A 22,390-nucleotide genomic window follows, 5' to 3' on the forward strand; every position below is an offset into this window, starting at 1 on the left:
GCAATTTCATATAGTATAACCAAATATTGCTTTTATTGTAGTAAGATAACTTCTAAAAATTTTTAAAAAGTGGATAAACTCAGTAACACTAATAAGTGCAAACATTGAAATTAATATTTCTAAGATAAAACTGAGCTACATCCTCGAGAATTAGCCTCCTAATACCCCATTTTCAAGTGAGTTTAAAGAGATGTGGGTTCTGAATTATTTTATTTTATTTTATTTTATCTTAAGCCTGCAGTTGTTTCTGTACTGCAAAGAAAATTAGAAACAATATAGACAAGTTCTAAACCACAGTTAAGGCAGAATTGTCAAGTCTATGAACTTTATGTAAAAGTTTTTTTTAAACATTTTAGTTTCAACTAGGAAACATTCTAATTTTATATTAGTCTTTAGTGAATAAGGAGGTTGTGGTTACTTAAAAAAAATAGAACTAGTGTATTTTAGAGTTTTACTGACTTTTAGAAAAAAATAATGCTTCTTTTCAGTTCTAACAAGTGATTTATTATATGCAAGGCTTTTTGGCCTTCTGAATTTCTGCTTTAGCTAACAAAATCTATAAATAGTCTATTACATATCCTATTTTATAAAAAATGAAATATTTTCAATTATTGTAGAGTTGTCTAGCTCTTAACACAGTGTGTTTTGGCTCTAGGCTTTGTCATTTTCCTTAATGTGTGTTAGATGTAGAATCAGTGTTTTGAAACTTTTTAAATGAGAATTCTTGGTGAAAAAAGTATAAATTTCTGATAGTTCTTATAAATGAAGGCTATAGCTTCAGTGACTGCTTTGTAGTTCTCTTAAATACCCAAGAGAAATGGTTTGGGCTCTGTGGGCCCTACAGACTCTCTCACAACTACTAAGCTCTGCCTTTGTAGGGCAAAAGCAGCCATAGAGAATTAGTAAACAAGTAGATATTGCTGTGTCTCAGAGGTAGCCAGCCTTTGGTGTCACAGTTTGCTGACTTAACTTTATCTGATATTCTATAGTACTTTATCTTCATGTATTATTTTTGCTGTCTTCTTTGTATTTTAGTTACTAGTTATTTCTAAGTTGACTAGTATAGTGTTTTATACCTGGTAGATAATAACTAATGAAATAATTATGAATGAAATTTTATACATTTCGCCTTTGGGAAAATGTACATCATTCCTACAACACTAATTTAGAAATTTCTCTGTTTTCTGTGTAACTTGAAAACAGATAGAAGAAACTAAAGAAAACTGTTGGGAGGAATCATAGTCTTAATCCATTATTTATGCTCTCTTAATATAAGTTTCATTAACGATTCCCAGTGGACAAAGATATAAGCCTGTGAACTGCCCATTTTCCAGTGAGAACTTATTTCTTCCAGATTTGGTAGACTCCACCTCCTAATACTTGACATCAGTACTGACAAACTCAAGTGCCCTATTGGAAGCAGGTAGTATATAGTAATAAGAGTTAAGAGCAATTGGTATGGACTGTGGTGAACGAAAGAATGCATCTAAGTAGTAACTGTTGCTTAGATCCATCCAGATTTGCCTTTGAAAATGCTTGTCTGTGCGTGCTAGATCATCTAAAACTAGGAATCTTTTTAATCTTCATATATAAAATCTCTGGGTTTTTAAATCTTAGTACCTAATTCAGTTTCCATTAATTAGTAAGCAAGTGCTATGGTCTAAGCAAAATAGTTCTGTAGGTGACATTGATCTGGTACACATAGTCAATACTGGTATAAGTCAAGTGGGCCTACTCCATTCACTCATCTAGATTATTTGTGTTAGGAAAAGGGTTTTTCCCCTGAATCAATATTAGTCTGTGTTCAGTTTCTGATATTTTGTTTGCTGTCTCACAAATATTTATATTTCATTGTTTTTTTCAGATTTGATTAACTGACCATTGATCATTGTCTCAGAGTGAAAGTGTTAATGCTCTTAAAATCAGTAATCATAGAAATATATTAGATCATTTCTAATGGATATAATCATTAACATTAGAATAGTTTTTGAGAATATAAATTTGTGCTGTCCAATAGAGATACAGGCCAGTCACAAATGTCATTTAACGTTTTTCAACAGCCGTATTTACAAAGGTAAAAAGATGCAGATGAAATTGATTTTACTAACATTTTATTTAAACCAAACAATATTACCAAAACATTCATTTAAAAATGTAATCAATTTAAACAGTGATTTAATTTTTTCATTCTAGTAAGTCTTCAAAATCTGGTGTCTTTTACGTTTACTGCACATATCAGTTTTGATCAGCTACATTTTAAGTGCCCAATAGCCACTTAAACTCAACCACACTACTTAAACACATCCACCTCAGCAAGCTATTTAACTCACCTGCCTTGTCTGTAAGTGCAGCAGGATAATACTACCAAATATGGCTCTTGTGAGGATTAAATAAGGCACACAGGAAGTGCTTACCATACATCGGTGTATCCATGACGAGTAGATAAATAGGTAGGTAGGTAGGTAGAGAGGTAGGTAGGGGAGTGAGGGAGAGATTGATATGTAGATAAAATCATACCCCATGCTTTAACTTCAGTTAGCTTCAACATAGCAAATCATTTTTTTTTTCATGATTTAGGTGCCTTCTATAAGCTAATTTATACTATCATACAATAATCTATTTAAACAAAGTATAGCTATTGAAAAAGAAAATGCTTCGTACATCTTTAAATAATCGTAGGAAAAAGATTATGTTGTTGTTATACAGCTAGGTCTATGTTATTTTGTTTGCTATATTGTTTGAAGTAGAATCCATAAAGACAAGGTAGATGAACACTGAGCCTTGTTCACTTTGAAACAGTGTTACTGACTACATTCTTTCATTCCTTTCAATGCACTAAATTCATCCTTTACTCAAGCTGTTTACTCATCTAGAACACTCTTTCTGCTTTCTTCTCTTGGCCAACTGGCCTCTTCTTATTCTTCAACTTTCAGATTAGATGTCAGACCTGAGCTTTACCCTCTCTTCTCTTTCAGTCTCTACCTCGTTATCACAGTTGTTTCCTTTATAAGCCAGTGTGATGATTTGTAATTATTACTTTTTAATTTAGTTGGTTTTAGTCTTTGTATCAGACTTTTTGCCTCATGAGAGCCTATGTCTGTGTCTGCTTTACTTGCTAACAAAATCTCAGCAAAGTAATGTAGTACCAGCACAGAGCAGGCACCAAATATTTCTTGAATGACAATGGATTAATGAATGGATATGTGCTAATATTGGAAATTTTCAAAGAAGTCACAGAAATGACTTCATGAACTGATATATCCACATCAAGAAGCTATGAAAACTACAGTTCTTTATAACATCCCCTGGATTACAAATTCCACAAGGTCAAGGACTGTGTTTGGATATGAAACTAAGTGCCTCCCAGCTCAGGGCCTGCCACATATTAGACATTCATATATATTTGTTGAATGAATGAATAGATTACTTTTTGATGTGAAGTCATAGGCTGGACATCTATACTAGGAAGAATTTTACTCTAAGATAAAATTTAGGATGAGTTAAAAAGAAACATGGGTTAAGGTGACTTAAAACCAAAATGCTGTAATAGCAATGCAGTAAAAATGTGTGCTTTCTGTTATATTTTTTTCCTAAAAGGGACCCGTTGGTTTACCTGGAGAAGTTGGGACTACTGGAAGCATTGGTGAAAAGGTAATGCCTTTCATTGTTTTTCTAATGATAAGAATTCTAGGCGAAACTCAAACAGGAGGCATTCATATGGTATTTTATGTTGATTAGAAATCACTCATAACTTAAAATATACCATCTGTCTTGAATATCTTAAATATATTGAAATATAGTTAATGGGATATATGTTTCTAATTTTTAAAGGGCAGACTACTCTTTGGGTTGTGATGATGTGGTCTGAAGAGAAAAGATGAAACTGATGGTCTAGATTTATGACTAGATCATATTTAAATCAACTTTATCAGAGCAAGCTCCCTAAAGGAAGCAGTTTTTTTTTTTTTAAAGATTTTTATTTATTTATTTGACAGATCAGAAGTAGTCAGAGAGGCAGGCAGAGAGAGAGAGAGGAGGAAGCAGGCTCCCCGCTGAGCAGAGAGCCCGATGCGGGGCTCGATCCCAGGACCCTGAGACCATGACCTGAGCCGAAGGCAGAGGCTTTAACCCACTGAGCCACCCAGGCGCCCCAAGGAAGCAGTTTTGAAAGGAATTTAATTATCACTACCTGATCCAAGTCTCAGTCACAATCTCTTGCTTTTCACTTGGAATCCAGTGTGCAATTATTCGTGCATATTCCTGGCTATTGTAATGGAAATTGTAATTTGCTTAAAGATGACCTAGAAATCATTACCTTGGGAGTGATTGTCCATGTTGAGTTTCAAATTTAGGAAAGTCTTTTTAAAAAATAAAAAGTAATTCTTTACCTGAAACCAAGGGCATTTAAAAAAAATTTTTTTTAATGGAATCTTATAATGGACTAGTAGGTTATAAACCAAAACTTTGGGTCTTTGACTAAAACCTATTGTGCTCGATATAAATTGTAAGCATGATAGTCTTGTGCAGTTACTACATAAGGCTACTCTGTGAGTAAGTAGAGGCAGGACTAGGAGTAATTTAGAAAATATTCCAGTTACTGCTATCTGAAATGTTTAGTTTAAGTCAAAGTCTACATGTCTAAAATTTAACACTTTTTTCCCTAGGTTTAAACTGATCTCTTCCCAATAATCTCATGTCCATTAGTGTACTTTATACCTATTTCAGTTCTTCCAGTCTCCTTGAATAAATAGAGTGAAACCCATATTTGCTTTCCTTTTTCCTCCATTCTCTGTGCCTAATCTTTTAGCAGGGCTTAGAGTTTTTTTCTATGTAATTTATCTTTTCTAATAGTCAATCTAAAGCCCACCCTGCTTCCAACATACTCTTACCAGTTTATGTTAAATTTATCCTGTCATATTTCTATCCTTTCATCCATCCTACATACTACAAGCAGAGGACTAATTTTGATGGGTCATCTGAAACATTTTGAAAAACCATCATTGGCTCCCTACTGTTGACTCAATTATTTGGGTCCTCTACTTTTCTGTCAAAGTACTACATAATTTTGGCTTAATCAGTTCATCTAACACATTTTCTAATAGTCTCCAATATAAACCTTTCTCTCTTCCCTCTCATATATTACATACTTGTTCTTATTCCTGTTCTTACTGTTTTGTTTTTTTAGCTTGAGTATTCTCTCTGTTTCCCTCTGTTTATTCAAAGCCAGACTGTAGGACTCAAAGTCTCATCTCCTCCATAAAGTCTTCTCAGATTCCTCTGATCCTTCCTAATTTCTTTCCTTCCTGGACTTAGAATAAGCACCACACAATTTACAATTTAATTGTCCTCTAATTGATTGACCTTTTTTAACATCATGTCTTCAAATACTTGAGAGTAGACTCTAAGCCAAATTTCTGTTATAGCTCTCCAACTCTCAGTACATTGAAAGTGCTTAATATGTATACTTATTGATTTTTTATTAACAATTTAACAAGTATAAAATAAGCTCATTTTAAAAACTTAGATTTGTAATTTTTTTTATTCTGACATTTTTTTTCTGTGCAAGGTCGAATGCTCTATACTAATCCTAGGAATTTTAATGTGAATCAGTTTAATTCTTTCAATGTACTATGGCATATTTGATTATCATAATTATACTTGTGGTAGACAGATTACATAAATAAAATTTTGTTCAATGGTTATAGGAATTAGTTAATTCTTAAAATATGTTTTGATACTTTTACTATCCTTCTATTTTATATGCCTCAAAATGACAAGCATTTCTACTTATAAAAATATTTTTAGTATTTTATCTCTTGAAATATATTTTGAGGATTTTTATTATATTAGAAGTATAGCAACTTTAAGGTAAAAATACACAATTTGTAAATTAAAAAGTATTGGCAGTTAGGATGAGATGTGCATGTAAGATATGAGTCTGACAATTTTCCTGTCAAGGCTTATCTCAGTCTTGATTGATTAACTTGCCTCAATATTTTTCTTTTTTCTTTGTTTTAAAAGGGAGAACGGGGAAGTCCAGGTCCACTAGGTCCCCAAGGAGAAAAGGGTGTTATGGTAAGAGTCATTGATTTGAAATATATGTTTCCAAAGAACATCATAATTCCAGAAGTGGAATTACCTTGAGTGAAATTTAAATAAGTGAAAAGTGTTTATTTTACAGTATATTTCCATTTGAATTTTCCTTTCCTTTAAACAGTTTACCTTTCAAAAGCTGATTGCTATTGCAAAGCATGAAAAATCAGATGACTTGGTCAAATGACTCTGTAGCTTTAAGAGAAGAATTAAGCCACCATAAATTAGTGAAATGAATGAAAAAAGAATATGACGAGGGCTCTACTTTTCTTTTATAGCTTATAGTTTCTATAGCACATATCATCACTGTCACCCTTCCATGCGTTTGTGGTCCTGATGTAATTTTTGATATGTGAAACATCAGAATCCAGAATTCATCTTACTGTCTTGCATCTTTAAAGTAGTAATAGCTGACAACTATTATATATAGATTGTATTTTTTTAGTTTATTAAGTAGTTTCTAAACATGATAGGAATGAGAACAAAAAAATATCAATGAAAGAATCTTACTTCAGAAAATATATTGTAATAGATCTGGTGGCACATAAGACTGTCTACAAATTTATTTTACACAAGTTATTCTTTAGTTTTAACTTCTGTTGTATCAGCAAAACTCTGTAATTTTTTTTTTTTTTAGCTATGTCCAATTGCTGTAAACTAAGAAATTTAGTAGACCCATTAGGTTAATCAATATCAGGAACTATTATCTACTAAGAGATTCTCTGAATTAGTAATTATGCTGTAAAAAGTGTGTTCCTTCTAAAATTTAACAAGCTCTAGAGTATTTATACACATTCACATTCCTTAATTATAGAATTCTCTGGCCTCTGACAATGAAAAGGCTTCATAATCTAGATAATATAGTATCTATTCATAACATAACAAAACCTACAGAAAGATAAGATGAATATTCTCTCCTCAATAGGTTATAATATGTGATTCTGGTTAGCAAATTTCTTTTCTAGGCAGAGTTACTAATAAAAGGATATACAGCTTCTGTATAATCATGTCTTATTTCTAACTGTAGTACGTTTTCCATTACCTTTTACATATTGGATAGGAAAGAGAGATCTTATTTACATGATCACTTTTACTACTATTTATAATTTACTGGTTTGTCTTCAATGGAAATAATCAGATATGATAGAAACTTTATGTCTTTCATATTTACTCAAATTATAGGGATATCCAGGTCCTCCTGGGGATCCAGGACCCATTGGTCCACTGGGATTACCGGTGAGTAAAGTCTTTATATTCCCTTCTTCAATGTCTATTTAAATTTAAATCTATGATTTATTTAATAAAAAAAACTTCTCATTCTTAGGCAAAATAAGTAATGTATAAACTGATGGAGGCTACTTCTCTCTTCATTCAATGTAAAACACTCTAGAATATTTCATGGTATCTTAAACTTTCTCACCGCTACTTGCTATATTATTTACTTTTAATAATCAGTATAATTGTGTAGCCTAAAACAAAAAGAAATTTAAACTTTCTTTTGAATAACCACATATAAGAAGACAGAGTCAGTAATCAAGTGTACATGCGAGCATGGATAAACAAAACATAAATAAGTTACAATATTTTTCTTAGAAATTTAGAAGTATTCTCAAACGACCAGATAAAAGTCAGAAAAAAAATATATCTTTATTGACCAAAACTTGAGTTTTGAAAATACTCCATTTATTATATAGAGAAAGGTAATCAAATCTTGACTCCAAGAAATAAATTTGCTTATCAAAATTTGGTCATTATTATCAACTTAAATATGAAAAAGATAAGCTTTAATAATCCCCTAAATAGAACTGTTATCAGAAATGGTTTATGCTGTTTTGTGAAGCTCTTGTTTTGAAGAAAGGCTTGGCTTTCCAGTACTTTGATAGGCATGTTATTAACTTCTAAAATTAGGAAGACTGAGATTGGTACAGTTGCCAAACTGTAGATTGGTATGATTGCCAATCTTTTTACTCACATAAGATAATAAATAAATCTTCAATCCTATAAAAGTTCACTGTTTTTATCTACCTAATGTCATATAAATAAATAAATTTCATTTTCTAATTAAGTCTTTATGAAAAACTATCGAGTCCAAAAAACTCATTGTAATTGACTTAGTATTAAGTAGACAACTAAATCTTCATTACACCTATTTGTGACGTATTTGGTGTAATTTGTGACATTTTCATTGTAACAGGAAAAAAACTCTATTACTCTTGTAATTATCATTAACGTCTAGAATAATGAGAAAGAAATCTTTCAGCAACAGCCATTGCTTTTTTGATGGACCAAGCTGATTAAACTAGTCAGACTGGCTGAATGGCTATTTATTTTTCTCTTTTCACTGTCACTCCATGGGTTGGGTCCTCCCGAAAACTAGTTGGAATACCGGGAAAGGGAAGAATAGCAGAATAATGGGGGAGGGAAGTATGGCATTTATTTCATAAATAAAGCAAATTTTAAAGGAGATTAATCAATTTTATTTTAAGAATTCCCAAGGAGAATTACATGTCATATTTTGCTATTTTGCTAACATTTCTGTGACTTCTGTAACTGATTTTTAAATTTTCAATGAGTAGGGTCATGTGGGGGCAAGAGGACCACCTGGGAGTCAAGGTCCTAAAGGACAAAGAGTAAGTTATCTGATGCAAGAAGTAATCTAATACATTAACCTAAATAGAAAAAAAAAACTTCACAAATAGTGATGTGCTCGATAAAAATAGCTCTATGTCTTCAGTTGTGCTTAGATATTGTTGGCTTTTTCCTTGTTTTCATTATATTAGATGAACTAACTACCTGCATTAATTAAAGTGTGACTTGTTATCATTTGTACACATAAAACCATACTTTTCCATTTTATGTTTTACAAATTTTACTAATTCATATAGAACTCTTCTTTCACATTCTCAATTTCCAGTTCTATTCTTTGGGAGAACTGTAGGTGTGAAGATGTTTAAATAAACTGTTTTTCTACTCCCAAGAGACTTACAGAGCAAGGAATAGTAACATCATGACAAAATAAGAGCAATAGGAAATGGAATGAAGACAAATGCAGGATGACTGTTAATTAAATATAAATCAGAAGTAATATAATCATCATTGTTTGGTGATTATGTATAAGAATTAAATTAGAAATCTTTCAATCTTTGAGTTTTTTAAACATTAAATCCTTTTTTTTTCCTTTGAAGAAATAAGAGCCACAATTTACTGCATGTCCATTACATGTCAGGCAACTTTACATCTGTTATCTTACTTAATACTTAGAACTACCTGAAGAAGATGTATCATCTCAGATATTATAGCTGAGGAAAACAGAACTCAGAGAGTTTAACTATATGCCTATAGGCACACAGAGAGAAATGACAAAACCAGCATTCAAATCTTAGTGTGCCTATCTCCCAGTCCTGTGCTTATTTGACACCATACAGAATACGAAGGAGGTTTTTCATCTTTTTTTTCTTGATAAATCTGAATATGTGGGTTGTAAGAATTCTCCTTTCTCCCTTGGCTTTACTTTGATTTTTAGGGCTAAATTCTAAGAACATGGTGTCCAACTAACAAAAGTTAAAAACAAAACAAAAACTTCATTTTCCAGTTGGCAAATGGGAGAAAGGTGTTAAGAATGCCCAGTTTGAAGTAATAACTTCAGTATCATGTCCTGTGTTTTAAGTGAAGATTGATGAAAGAGAGCAAATTTGTCTTTATTATTATTTCTTTTCTGAAAAACTCTTTTCCTCACTGGGTTATAGATTTACAATCTACGAATAATCCTGATGGCCATTTCTATTTTAGCCCAAGTGAAATTTAAAATAATAATTTATTCATTTAGTGGTCTGTACCTTGCAAGCATTCAGTACTTCATCAGCTCCAATGTGTTTATTCAGCTTTGTATTAGTCAAAATGAGAAAGTTCAATCAGTTTTATGCAGTTGAAAAAAAGCGGAAATACTTTTTGTTATGTTTTGCCTTTTGTTAATTAAGTAATTGAGGTCTTATAGAAGCCATGTTCCTAACTAAACAAGAATTCTCCTGAACCGGGCACCTGTCTGGCTCAGTGGGTTAATGCCTTTGGCTCCGATCATGATCCCAGGGTCCTGGGCTCGAGCCCCACATCAGGCTCTCTGCTCAGCGGTAAGCCTGCTTCCCCACCCCCCACTCTGCCTGCCTCTCCTGCCTACTTGTGATCTCTCTCTGTCAAATAAGTAAATAAATAAGATCTTTAAAAAAAAGAAAAAAAAGAATTCTCCTGAACCATTTGTGTTTTCTCCTAAGTCATACAGAAAGGTCATTGGCTCTATGGTTTTCTAAACTCCCCATGATCCCTGGGTAATTGTTATCCTTTTCTCCCCCTCCCCTTTTTTTTCTTCCAAGGTGTTCTTTAAATTCAAGTTTGTTAATGTAACACTAACAAAGTGTAGTATTAGTTTTAGGAGTAAAATTTAGTGATTCATCAATTATATATACCATCCAGTGCCATCCATTTCCATCCATTTCCATCAAGTCCCTCCTTAATGCTCATCACCCAGTTAACCCATCCCTCCTCCACCTTCCCCTCCAGCAACCTGTTTGTTCTCTATAGTTAAGAGTCTCTTGTGGTTTGCCTCCTTCTCTCTTTTTATCTTCTTTTATTTTTCCTTCCCTTCCCCTATGTTCATCTGTTTTGTTTCTTAAATTCCACATGGAGGTGAGATCATACGATATTTGTCTTTCTCGGACTAATTTCACCTGGCATAATATGCTCTAGTTCCATCTACCTTATTGCAAATAGCAAGATTTCATTCTTTTTTATGGCTGAGTAATATTCCATTGTATATATACACCACATCTTCTTTACCCACTCATTAGTCAAATAGATCGTTATCCTTTTCTGATTTGCCACTTTGTCCTCAACTGTTATCTTTTCAATGGTCTGTTTTCCTCTTATCCTCCAAATACATTTTACTGATTCTCTCCCAAAATGGCTTTTCACAGTTACCTAAAGTTCATTCAGTACTTTCTAAACAAAGAAATCTTATTTAGAAATAAAGGCTTTGGGGCGCCTGGGTGGCTCAGTGGGTTAAGCCGCTGCCTTCGGCTCAGGTCATGGTCTCGGGGTCCTGGGATCGAGTCCCGCATCGGGCTCTCTGCTCAGCAGGGAGCCTGCTTCCCTCTCTCTCTCTGCCTGCCTCGCTATCTACCTGTGATCTCTCTCTGTCAAATAAATAAATAAAATCTTTAAAAAAAAAAAAAAAAAAAGAAATAAAGGCTTTGTTTAGTACAAAAACACTTCCTTTGCAGGAGAATATTTCAGGCAATTTCTGAACATTAAGAATACAAAAAGAACTGAAGACCAGAATATTTAAGAATTTATTATTATAAAGTTCCATCCCAGATGTCACGTAATGTCTTCCTGTTTCTACTATCTTCTTCTTATCAATCTGTTCTCCCCTACACATGTGATATCAATATGCTAGGTCCATCTTTCCCAGTGTTTTTCAATTAAAAAAAAAAAAGACTACATGTCTAACCCACAGAGATAAATGGAAAGGTATCTGCCTGGAAGTTTCTGTGCTCCAGCTCTTCCCGCTCACCCCAAAGGCTGAGGGGGTTGATCTTCCCAGCACATCTGTAAACACTTCATGGCACAAAACTGTGTCACAGTACACTGGAAAGGAAGCTGTGCCCTACACACATTGACCTGGAGATCGCACCGAGAATTATCATTATGGAACTAGTGCTTATTACTGTTTTGCCTGTGACTTCCATTGTTATCACATGGCCATGTGAACATCATCAATAACAGGACATTCTCCTAAGGGTCTGCATGCCCATCCGTCTGTCACTCAACTGTCTAACATTTACTGGTTTCTTATAATTTGTCAAACATTCTCCTCATACCATAGAGGATTCAAGAGTAATGATCTTTCAGATCTGGACCACATGGGTTTTACTATTCAATTAGTTACAGCCCAGTGGCTTTTGAAATATTGTACAACATTGGTACTTTTCCAGAGGACAAAAAAAGCTCAGGCAAACAACAAAGTCTGCCATTTCAGCAAACAACTTAAACAAATTAATATATTGAATATTTGTCTCACCTGCTTTGTGAAGGTTGTATAATCCTACTTCTTACATAGCTGAAAAAGAGCAGGATTGGCTGAAAGTATTATTCCTATGGTTTGAGATTCCTAGGTGGGAGATTTGGCATGAATTTAAAGTATTATTATTTATCCTAAATACTCTAAGCTTTTTTTTTTTTTTTTTACCTGCCAAGTTTGGCTGAAGAACAGTCATTTAAGTGTAGTAATACAATTTATTATGTCATAGCTAATCAATATAATATATACAATCACATCCACCATATAGAAAATACAGGCTAGCAGATTCTCTACTGCAGTACCAGTAAGATGATGGCTTAGCATTTGGGGGTCACTAGGAATTGGCACAACTTTAGTTGCTGTCCCTCATGCACACATTTAACTCACTGGGGCTAGGTAACTCATCCTTTGGTATCTTTCCAGTATGTGCTTCTGTGTCCTATCTCCAGCTGCCCTGACAGGAGAGATGACCCACTGAGCAAAGTTAACATCTCTTTTCTTGCCCATGGATTGTGCCTTCGATCATTAGACAAGTTCAGATTTTGTACCCTTTCTAGGGAAGGAGGGTATGGAGGCATACAACTGAGTAGTTTTTATTCTATGCTACTTAATATTTAAATGAGGAACAAAGATTGAAATAACTGTATTAGAAATGTTTTAAGATTTCTGTATGCAAGATGGAAACTGGATATGACCATAAAAATTCTAAATTGTGGCTTCTTCGAGGAAATGCATACCATATTGGGAAACCAGCCATTGCATTTTTTTTTTTTTTTTTTTTTGGTGAGTGCTGTGAAGTGTGTAAACCTGGTGATTCACAGACCTGTACCCCTGGGGATAGAGTATTATGCCTCCATCAGAAAGGATGAACAGCCATTGCATTTAGATTCAGTGTGAGTACCACCTAGAGCACACCAAGTATAAGAGAAGAACTTTTTGTGTGGTTTCTTCTCCTGAAAAAGTTTATAACAAGAGTAGAATGAAATGATTTTTTTTCCCACAAAATCACAGATAATAGTTTCTGTCTAAGGGAAAGTTTTGTCCCAGCTGTATCAATCTATAACCAGAGCAGACTGCTAGACATAATTAGTTAGGCATCTGAGTAATTTTAAATTAACAGAAGGGTCAAGCGAAGATGGATGTGGTTAAAAGGAAATAGAAACATACTGAATCCAAGTTAGAAGGACATTTGTTCTGTGAATAAGGGTTGTTTCTTTTTCATAGATGCTTCAGCTCTTTAAAACTGATTATAAGCATTATAGAGATGGGCTTGTAATTTTCATAAAAGCTTCCTACATAAGCTAGTATGCAGTTTATATTAGTGTTAATGATAATTTTTTTTTAATTGTAGAATTTATATACAGTAGTGGTTTTGCCTCCTATCATCTGATACTTCTAGGATTATGTGACTATTCAGGAATTTTTGCTAATTCTTTAAGACTATTACCTATAATTCAAGTTCTTCTTATTTTATGAAATATGCTTAATTTATATAGTTGAGGTACCAGACTTTATTCCAGTTTTTAGAACCTACTAATAGCCACTTATCATAGCAAACTTTAACTTTTCTTACAGATGATGAGGAAAAGATCAGATTTTTAATTTAGCTAGCATACATTCTCCAACAGCTTTATAGATAATTGGATATTTAATTTATTTTATTTTATTTATTGAGTTCACGAGTGTATGAGTTGGGGGAAGGGGCAAAAGGAGAAGGAAAGAGAATCTGAAGCCAGCTGCACGCCCAGCATGGAAGCCAACACAGATCTCAGTCTCACAACCCTGAGATCATGACCTGAGCCAAAATCAAGAATCAGAGACTTAACTGACTGAGCTACCCAAGTGCCCTGATAATCAGATATTTTAAAGCAGATATTAAAAAAAAATAACTTAATGCCCAATTAGATGCCTGTTTTAATGCTGTTGGTCTCTCTTAGAGCTTGTTTAGCCTTAACTGAAACATAGAGAGCATTAAGCTTCCTTAGAGTTCTTTCAGCCTTAACCTCTTAACCAGCAACCTTAGGTTTTATTGCCTTTAATTAATGCAATTGCTATACTTAGAGCAAAAAAGGGAGCTCCTCTCAGTTATAATGCTAATCAGCACTTTAATTATAAATGTTTCATATTCATTTTATAAACATCCCCTAAACTTCAGGTCCCCCTTTTCAATCTAAATTCACTTAACAGGATTAAACTTTTCTTCTTTCTAACATTTGAAAAAATATCATAAACTTAATAAAGCATAACTATTTAAAGTCTTTATACATTTAGACATCATATGAATCAGGCAGCTTATATCTGCAGGCTTCCGTTTCTTCATATTAAAAAAACAGAAAAAAGCAGAGTTTGCACTAGTTCAGCCTTGACACTAGGTGATTTATATTCAGAAGCAGAAACTGGCAGTTGATTTTGAGATCTTCCTCCTGACCTAGACGCAGTCTTTTCTATGTATATATCCGGGAAGCCACTTAATCTGATTTTATTTTTTTTTTTTATTTTTTAAAGATTTATTTATTTATTTATTTGACAGAGAGAAATCACAAGTAGTCGGAGAGGCAGGCAGAGAGAGAGAGAGGGAAGCAGGCTCCCTGCTGAGCAGAGAGCCCAATGCGGGACTCTATCCCAGGACCCTGAGATCATGACCTGAGCCGAAGGCAGCGGCTTAACCCACTGAGCCACCCAGGCGCCCTTAATCTGATTTTATATAAGAAAAGATACTTGCCATCTTTAGACCAAACAATCTTTTTTTTTTTTTTTTAAAGATTTTATTTATTTGACAGACAGAGATGCCAAGTAGGCAGAGAGGCAAGCAGAGAGAGGCAGAAGAAGGCTCCCGCTGAGTAGGGAGCCCGATTTCGGGCTCGATCCCAGGACCCTGGGATCATGACCTAAGCTGAAGGCAGAGGCTTTAACCCACTGAGCCACCCAGGTGCCCCTCGATGCTACCATTTTAACCTAGACAGAGTGTGGGCACCTGGGTGGCTCAGTCAGTTAAGTGTCTTCCTTTGGCTTAGGTCATGGGTTCTGGGATCAAGCCCTGCATCAGGCTCTGTGTTCAGCAGGGACTCTGCTTCTCTCCCTCCCTCTGCCTACAGCATCCTCTGTTGGTGCTCTTTCGCGCTCGCTCCCTCTCGCGCGCGCTCTCTCTCTCTCTGTCAAATAAATAAATAAAATCTAAAAGAAATTTAAAAATTAAAAAAAAAGGTAAACCTAGACAGAATGACTTTGCACTCTCTAGCACTAGCCTTGGAGGTATCAGCCTCATTGTGGTTGATTGTCTAGAATCACATTCCTTGTGTTCGCTTCATTCTCCCTCTCCACCCAAGCAAGCCTACGCTTCCAGTTTGCTTGCTATTAATGCTGTCATCACTCTACTAATTATTATCATAAAATATCCAAGCAAGATAGAGATTTCAGGTTGCAAAAGTGTTAAGTGCCTAATTCCCTGTGGACACATTTTCAGTCTAGATCTCACTTGTTTTCTGCTGTGTTGATAAGAATGTTGATCACCTATTCCCTTTTTTTTTTTTAATTGAAGTATAGTTGACCCACAATCTTACATTAGTTTCAGGTGTACAACATACGGATTTAACAACTTCGTAGGTGCTCGTCACAAGAGTAGCTGCCATCTGTCACTGGACAACACTCGTTCCTTTTCATACTCCTTCAGCCACCTTCTGTTATAACTCCAAAAAATTTTGTAAAGTGTTTTCTTACAGGGCAGAAAGAGGAGAATGGGCTTATAAGGTGACAGAGAAAGAGAATCAATATAGGCTGCTGAATTTTTAAGGTGAAGATTATGTTTAGAATGAGGTCCTGAAGGATCTTTGCACTTAAAACTTCAAAGTCATCCTTTAATAACTGTTCCTGTTTTTTTCTTCAGTTACTTAACTGTTAATCATTCCAAGCATGTGCCTACCTCAGGACCTTTGTAGATTCTGTTTCTTCTGTCAGAGTGATCTTGCCTATATGCCATTTTAGAGAGGCTTCTCGACTACCCTCTCTAAAATAGGGCTCCCCATCTTGAATTCTCTCTAATCCCTTAAGCTTCTTTATTTACTTCATTACATTTGACTACTCACTGTCATTTTATAGTTTTAGGTATTTATTTGATTGCTTATGAGTTCAGGGATGTGTCTCTTCTCCCCACTGTATCTTCTGTGCCTCAAGTAATGCCTGGCTTACAATAGGCACTCAGCAAATGTTTATTAAATGAATAGCACTCTCTTACCTACTAAATTGAATCCATATTCCTCAACTTGACAGTCAATGTTCTACACAATAAGACTGAAACTCAGCTTGATAGTCTTCCATGGGAAAATAGGACAAAGAAGGTAGGGCCAGGTCCTTGAGTACCTTCAATACAAACTGAGATTGAAGAGCTAGAGCTATGACTTTAACTTTAGTATGACCAGTAGAGCTACAGATCTCATGGAGTGTGAACCTTCTCTCTAATACCCTGAATGTGCCTAAGAGGATCAGGGAATGCAGTATCATAAGAACACCCAGGAAAAGAGTCCTATTACAGTAAGCAGTAAGAATATAAAGCTAAACCAAGCTGACCTCAGGTGGGAGAAAAGAGAAGGAGCCTGTTGTGCTGGGAAATTTGTATCACTATTCTGTATAGAAATCTTCAGTGCCTTCTAGGGTCCCCTGGGTGACTCAGTTGGTTAAGTATCTGCCTTCGGCTCAGGTCATCATCCCAGAGGCCCAGATCCCTGAGTCTGGCTCCATGCTCAGCGAGAAGTCTACTTCTCCCTTTCCCTCTGCCCCTCCCCACTGCTTGAGTGCACAGGCATGGGCTCTCTCTCTCAAACAAATAAAATCTTAAAGAAAAAAAGAAGTCTTCAATTCCTTCTCATTACCTATTGATTTAAATATAAACTCCAGTCTTTGACCTTTTAAGTCCCAGGCTTTCCACAATTATTTCTTAGTATAGAAAATACTTAGTTAGAAATATTGAGAAATACTACTTGTAGTCAATAAACCAGCTAAACAAACTACTTTTTTCTTTCTTGGGTATCTTCTTTCCTGCCTCCATACCCTTTTCTTATCCTATCCCTCTGTCCAGAGTTCCTTTTAGAGCATGATCTCCAACTGTCAAAATGATACCTTTATTCCTTATATAGACATGTGAAAGTTCTCTTCCTCCTTTGAATCCTTTTAGCCCTAAAAATGCCTTGTCTTGAGGCGCCTGGGTGGCTCAGTGGGTTAAAGCCTCTGCCTTCGGCTCAGGTCATGATCTCAGGGTTCTGGGATCGAGCCCCGCGTCGGGCTCTCTGCTCAGCGGGAAGCCTGCTTCCTCCTCTCTCTCTGCCTGCCTCTCTGCCTACTTGTGATCTCTGTCAGTCAAATAAATAAATAAAATCTTAAAAAAAAAAAAAAACAAATAGGTTCATCCATGTATCTGGCTGTATCCTTTTCTGTGGTCATGGTATAGAAGGAAGCAGAGGAATTTGTCAAGAACAGTTTGTTCATTTGTGAGGATGTATAACAGTAAAAAAAAAATAATAATAACATTTCAAATTAACAATAGAACTTTTTCCATCCCTAGGGACCGAGAGGACCAGACGGTCTCTTAGGGGAACAAGGTATACAAGGTGCCAAGGTAAATACTGATTTTTTTTCATTTCATACGCATTATGTTTTTTTGAGCCCATATGTGTTCTACCTGATTTAAAACTGTTATATTTTCTTACAAAAGTGTAGTTCTAAATTTTCTCTTAGTAAAAGTATGAAACATACATAAAATTTTTACTCTACACAGACAAATGCTTTCTTTTGAATCTTGAATTATATACTTGATGTCTTATTTTCTTGTATGTCAGTATATGCTAGCACGTGTAAAACCATAATTCATATTCATATTAACTCCTCTGGTACTGATACTTTGTTAGGGTGAAAAAGGAGATCAAGGAAAAAGAGGGCCCTATGGTCTTATTGTAAGTAGTAAAACATTTTACATTAAAGATAAATAGATAAAATCTTCCCTGTTTTTCTTGGTGTGTGGTTAATATTTGGTGAAGGAGCTAGGGGACTCACACATTTTCTTCCTTGTGTAGGGTAAGACTGGAAACCCTGGAGAGAGAGGAGTTCAAGGGAAACCAGTAAGTAATAAAGAATAATTAAGCTAGAATAAATTTTTTCCATTTTATTCTCTGGCACAACTATTGTTGTTATCAGTACATTAGACTGAAAGAGTACTAGTTCTTTTCCTCCTTCAGTCTTTAGGTGGAGGGGTTATTTGTGCAAGTTGCTTAATCATTTTAGGCCCTTGTGCTACCTGTTTATAAGCTGATGGTTATACTCTACCCTGGTATAATTAGTTTTTCTATAAAATCCATCTTAAAATTAAATGGTGTGATATTATATAAATATAATGGAATATGAATAAAGCTAACATAACAAGGAATTTCTTGCCTACTTTCATTTTAATTCTGTTGGAGTATTCTTTGGACCCTTGGAATGTGGTTCTGTGTGTGTCACCATGCTTTTCCATGCCACTGCTCTAAGAATTTTTAATATTACACAATGCTAGATATTCTCCTACTATCAAAACATTTTTTCAGAAGTATACAATTTTTTCCCCTGAATGGCAACAAGTTCTTTTTTATGGCCATAGTGCAGAAACAAGCAGGAGATTGTCAGCTAAAAAAGATATGCATATATGTATCTTTTTCTTTTTTTTTTAAGTATTTCTCCCCAATGAAGGGAAGAAATACTTTAAAAACACACACACACACACAAAAAAAGATACACATATGCATATGTATACACACATGTTAGTACATGTATATAAAATTTTGAATACATAAGTTTAATTGTGTGAGATTTCGTACATCTCATGTATTTTTATTTAGAATCATAATTTTTATAATTTGTAATGACATCTTGCTTTATCATATACATATCTATATATACAATTTAAAGTTATAAAATTAAATAATAATTTAAATAGACGGCAACTGAAGAGTCAGAAAAAGATAAGAGAAAAATGTTTTTTTCTGCTATTACAGTTGTCACTGTTTACTTGTTCCTCTTTGAAATCTGCTGCCCCCTGCCTGTTGTTTCCCATAACAGCGTTATATTTGACAGTGGTCAAATCTAAAATACCAGAGACCTGAAGGAGAAAAATGACTACATCCAGGGAAAGAATTTGTCTGTGACAATGTTATCCATTGAAGTCATTTCCCCCCAAAATTCTTTGAGTATTAATATTCATCATCTGGGTTTCTGTTATATCAATGCAAATGGTGTTTCTGTATATTCTTTTCACTTTGCTGCATTGTTAAAATACGTGGCAATGAGTAGAAAATTTCGAAGCTCATCATGGTCATTCTTTACTGTAGAGAAAGGAGGCCTAGAGAAGTAAAATTACTTACTCATTTTATATGTTGTTGACATTCCTTAGAATTTTACTTTCAGGAAGGTATGTGCTATGGAGAGTGCTGTGAAGTGTGTAAACCTGGTGATTCACAGACCTGTACCCCTGGGGATAAAAATATATGTTTATAAAAAATTAAAAATTAAAAAAATAAAAATAAAAATAAAAAAATAAAAAATAAAAATAAAAAAATTTTTTGAAAGAATTTTACTTTGATTTGCAGCCTATTAGATATGCCTAGATAAATGTGAAGTGTGATGTTTGACTTCCTCAATCAAATAAAAGACATTAGAACCATTTTGTAACCATGGCTTAAGGCAGGAAATTGAGTAAATTTACTTTAGTGGATGACATGGGTCGTACATTAAATCATAAGTTGATAGTAGTTTTTGAGGTTTACATGGCCCTCTACCTACATTGTCCCCTTCTTCTTGATTGAACTGAAATAGACTTTTTTTTACAGAAGCTAGGATCAATCAATCCAAGAAATTGAGATTGGTTTGATCCTCCACATTGTCTCTAATCATTCATGCAACTGTTGACTAGCAGGCAGTGCTGTATAATAGAAAGATATATTGAAGGCCTGATTGACCTTTGTTCCAGTACGTGCTCCTAATAGCTATAGAGTTTGATTAAATGGGTTAGCTCTCTGATGGTATTTTCCTTGTCTATAAAATAAAGAGACATCTCTAAATTATAATTCTAAAGCCAGGTATGAAATAAAAAATGCTAACACATAGCGTGTCAAGGTAACCAGCAAAATTGCATTTGTCTATGGGCCAACTCTGTTTCCTATACTTGCCTTCCATCGACATGTAGATCTGACTTAAGAGGAAAGGTCATGATCCATGTTATTAAGGAAAGGCCATGATCCATGTTATTAAGGTGATAAAACCTGGGTAACTTTTTTTAGATTTCTAAATCTTATAAAAACCATAACTATTAATGATTTTTTAGAAATCTAGATATTCTTTCAGTAGATGAGTTAGGGGTGTTAAATGTCCACTATGATTTTGTTTTTCTACGTTTCTTTCTTTAAATTTGTCAAATTTTGCTTTATATATTTTGAAACACTATTTTTAGAGTTCATGTTTATGATTATTATGTCTTCCTGATGAACTGACCCTTTTTATTTTGACAAAATATTCCTCCATATCTCTGGTAATACTTTTCATTCCTGATAATACTGTTTTTGAAATTGGCTTTATTTGGTTAATAAGCCTCTCCAGCCTACTTATCTTTGCAGTTTGTATGGCTTATCTTTTCCATTCATTTACATGCAACCCATCTGCGTTTTGGTATTTAAAGTGAGTGTCTTATAATTGGGCCTTCCTTTTTTTATTCATTCTGAAATCTCTACCTTTTAGTTAGTGTTTGCTCCATATCCATTTAATGTAATTATCAATTTGGTTGTTCTTTGATCAACCACTTTATAATTGTTCTTCCATTGTAGTGGTGCTGTTGTTCAGTGTCTTCTTCTGGCATTGAGCACCACATTTTAATTTAGATAATGGCTTTTTAGTTATACTTTTTTGAGCTATTATTATCAAGTGGTTATTCTAGGTCAGGACAGAGTAAACATTTTCTGTAAAAACAAGTGCTGATTCAGATTTGACCCCTAGGGCTGTAGTTTGCCAGATGCTGGTTTAGGGATTACAATATACATCCTAACTTTCCAAAGTCTACTTAGAGTTAATATAGTAATACTTAAAATAATTGTAAGAAACTTGAAACCATATAGACCCATTCACCACCAGCATCCTGTTGTTTATGCTGTAATTATTTTTGTGTATTATATCTATGTGTGTTATAAATCCATTTTAAAAAGTTAAAATTTTGCTTTATTATAAATAAAATATTTTTTGTTTACTGTAAATGAAATACGTGTTTTAGGGTATTTGGGGGGAAAGTAGTGGGCTTTTAAAAAAAATTATCCTTGCATTTACTTTTTCTGATCTTCTCCACTCTTTTCTGTAATCTGCATTTCCAAATGGTATCATTTCCTTGAAGCCTATGGAACTTCTTTTAGATTCCTTAGAGTTAAGTTTTGCTAGTCGTGAATTCTCTTAGTATTTGTGAGGACATCTTTATTTCACTTTTATTTTTTTCTTTTACATGAATTCTTCAGTTTTTAATTCTGGTTAGTTAACATGTAGTGTTACATTAGTTTCAGGTGTACAATATAGTAACTTAACACTTACATACATCACTCTGTGCTCATCACAAATGCACTTCTTAATCACCCTCACCTATTTAACTCACCACCCCTCACCTCCCCTCTGGTAACCATCACTTTGTTCTCTATAGTTCAGAGCCTGTTTCTGGATGGCTGGGTGGCTCAGTTGGTTAAGCAACTCTCTTCAGCTCAGGTCATGATCCTGGGGTCCTGGATCCAGTTCCTGCTTTGGGATCCCTGCTCACAGGGAGTCTGCTTCTCCCTCTGACCCTCCCTCCTCTCATGCTCTCTCTCTCAAATAAATAAAATCTTAAAAAAAAAAAAAAAGCCTGTTTCTTCGTTTGCCCCCCCCTTTTCCCCCTTTGCGTGTTTATTTTGTTTCCGCGTATGAGCAAAATCATATTTTTCCACTGGTTATAGAATTCTGGGCTAACAGGGTTTTCTTTTATTTGTTTGCATTCAGCACTATAAAGATGACATGTCATTTTCTTTTGGCCTCAGTTATTTCCAGTTAGAAGTCCATATTTATTGGAATCATTATTCCCCCTGCATGTAATGTATCATTGTTTTTGGCTGCTTTCAAGATTCTCTGTTTACTTTTGACTTTTAGTAGTTTGACTATGATGTATCTAGGATTTTCTTTGCATTTATTCAGCTTGTGATT

At 34.4% G+C, this 22,390-nt stretch overlaps 1 protein-coding gene across 7 annotated transcripts in view; it reads left to right on the forward strand.

Moving 5' to 3' along the window:
• COL24A1 (collagen type XXIV alpha 1 chain) overlaps nucleotides 1-22,390 on the forward strand; it is a 412,730-nt gene that overhangs the window by 231,344 nt on the left and 158,996 nt on the right. For 6 of the 7 annotated variants that reach the window (XM_032302395.1, XM_032302400.1, XM_032302399.1 and 3 more), the window contains exons 26-32: nucleotides 3,598-3,651; nucleotides 6,022-6,075; nucleotides 7,276-7,329; nucleotides 8,670-8,723; nucleotides 17,721-17,774; nucleotides 18,064-18,108; nucleotides 18,229-18,273. In XM_032302395.1, the coding sequence (XP_032158286.1) occupies nucleotides 3,598-3,651; nucleotides 6,022-6,075; nucleotides 7,276-7,329; nucleotides 8,670-8,723; nucleotides 17,721-17,774; nucleotides 18,064-18,108; nucleotides 18,229-18,273 (360 nt within the window). The remainder of the gene's footprint in view (nucleotides 1-3,597; nucleotides 3,652-6,021; nucleotides 6,076-7,275; nucleotides 7,330-8,669; nucleotides 8,724-17,720; nucleotides 17,775-18,063; nucleotides 18,109-18,228; nucleotides 18,274-22,390) is intronic. The other variant, XM_032302401.1, reaches the window with a different exon arrangement.

Source organism: Mustela erminea, chromosome 10 (genome assembly GCF_009829155.1).
Source record: "Mustela erminea isolate mMusErm1 chromosome 10, mMusErm1.Pri, whole genome shotgun sequence".
In the NCBI taxonomy this organism is placed as follows: Eukaryota; Metazoa; Chordata; class Mammalia; order Carnivora; family Mustelidae; genus Mustela; species Mustela erminea.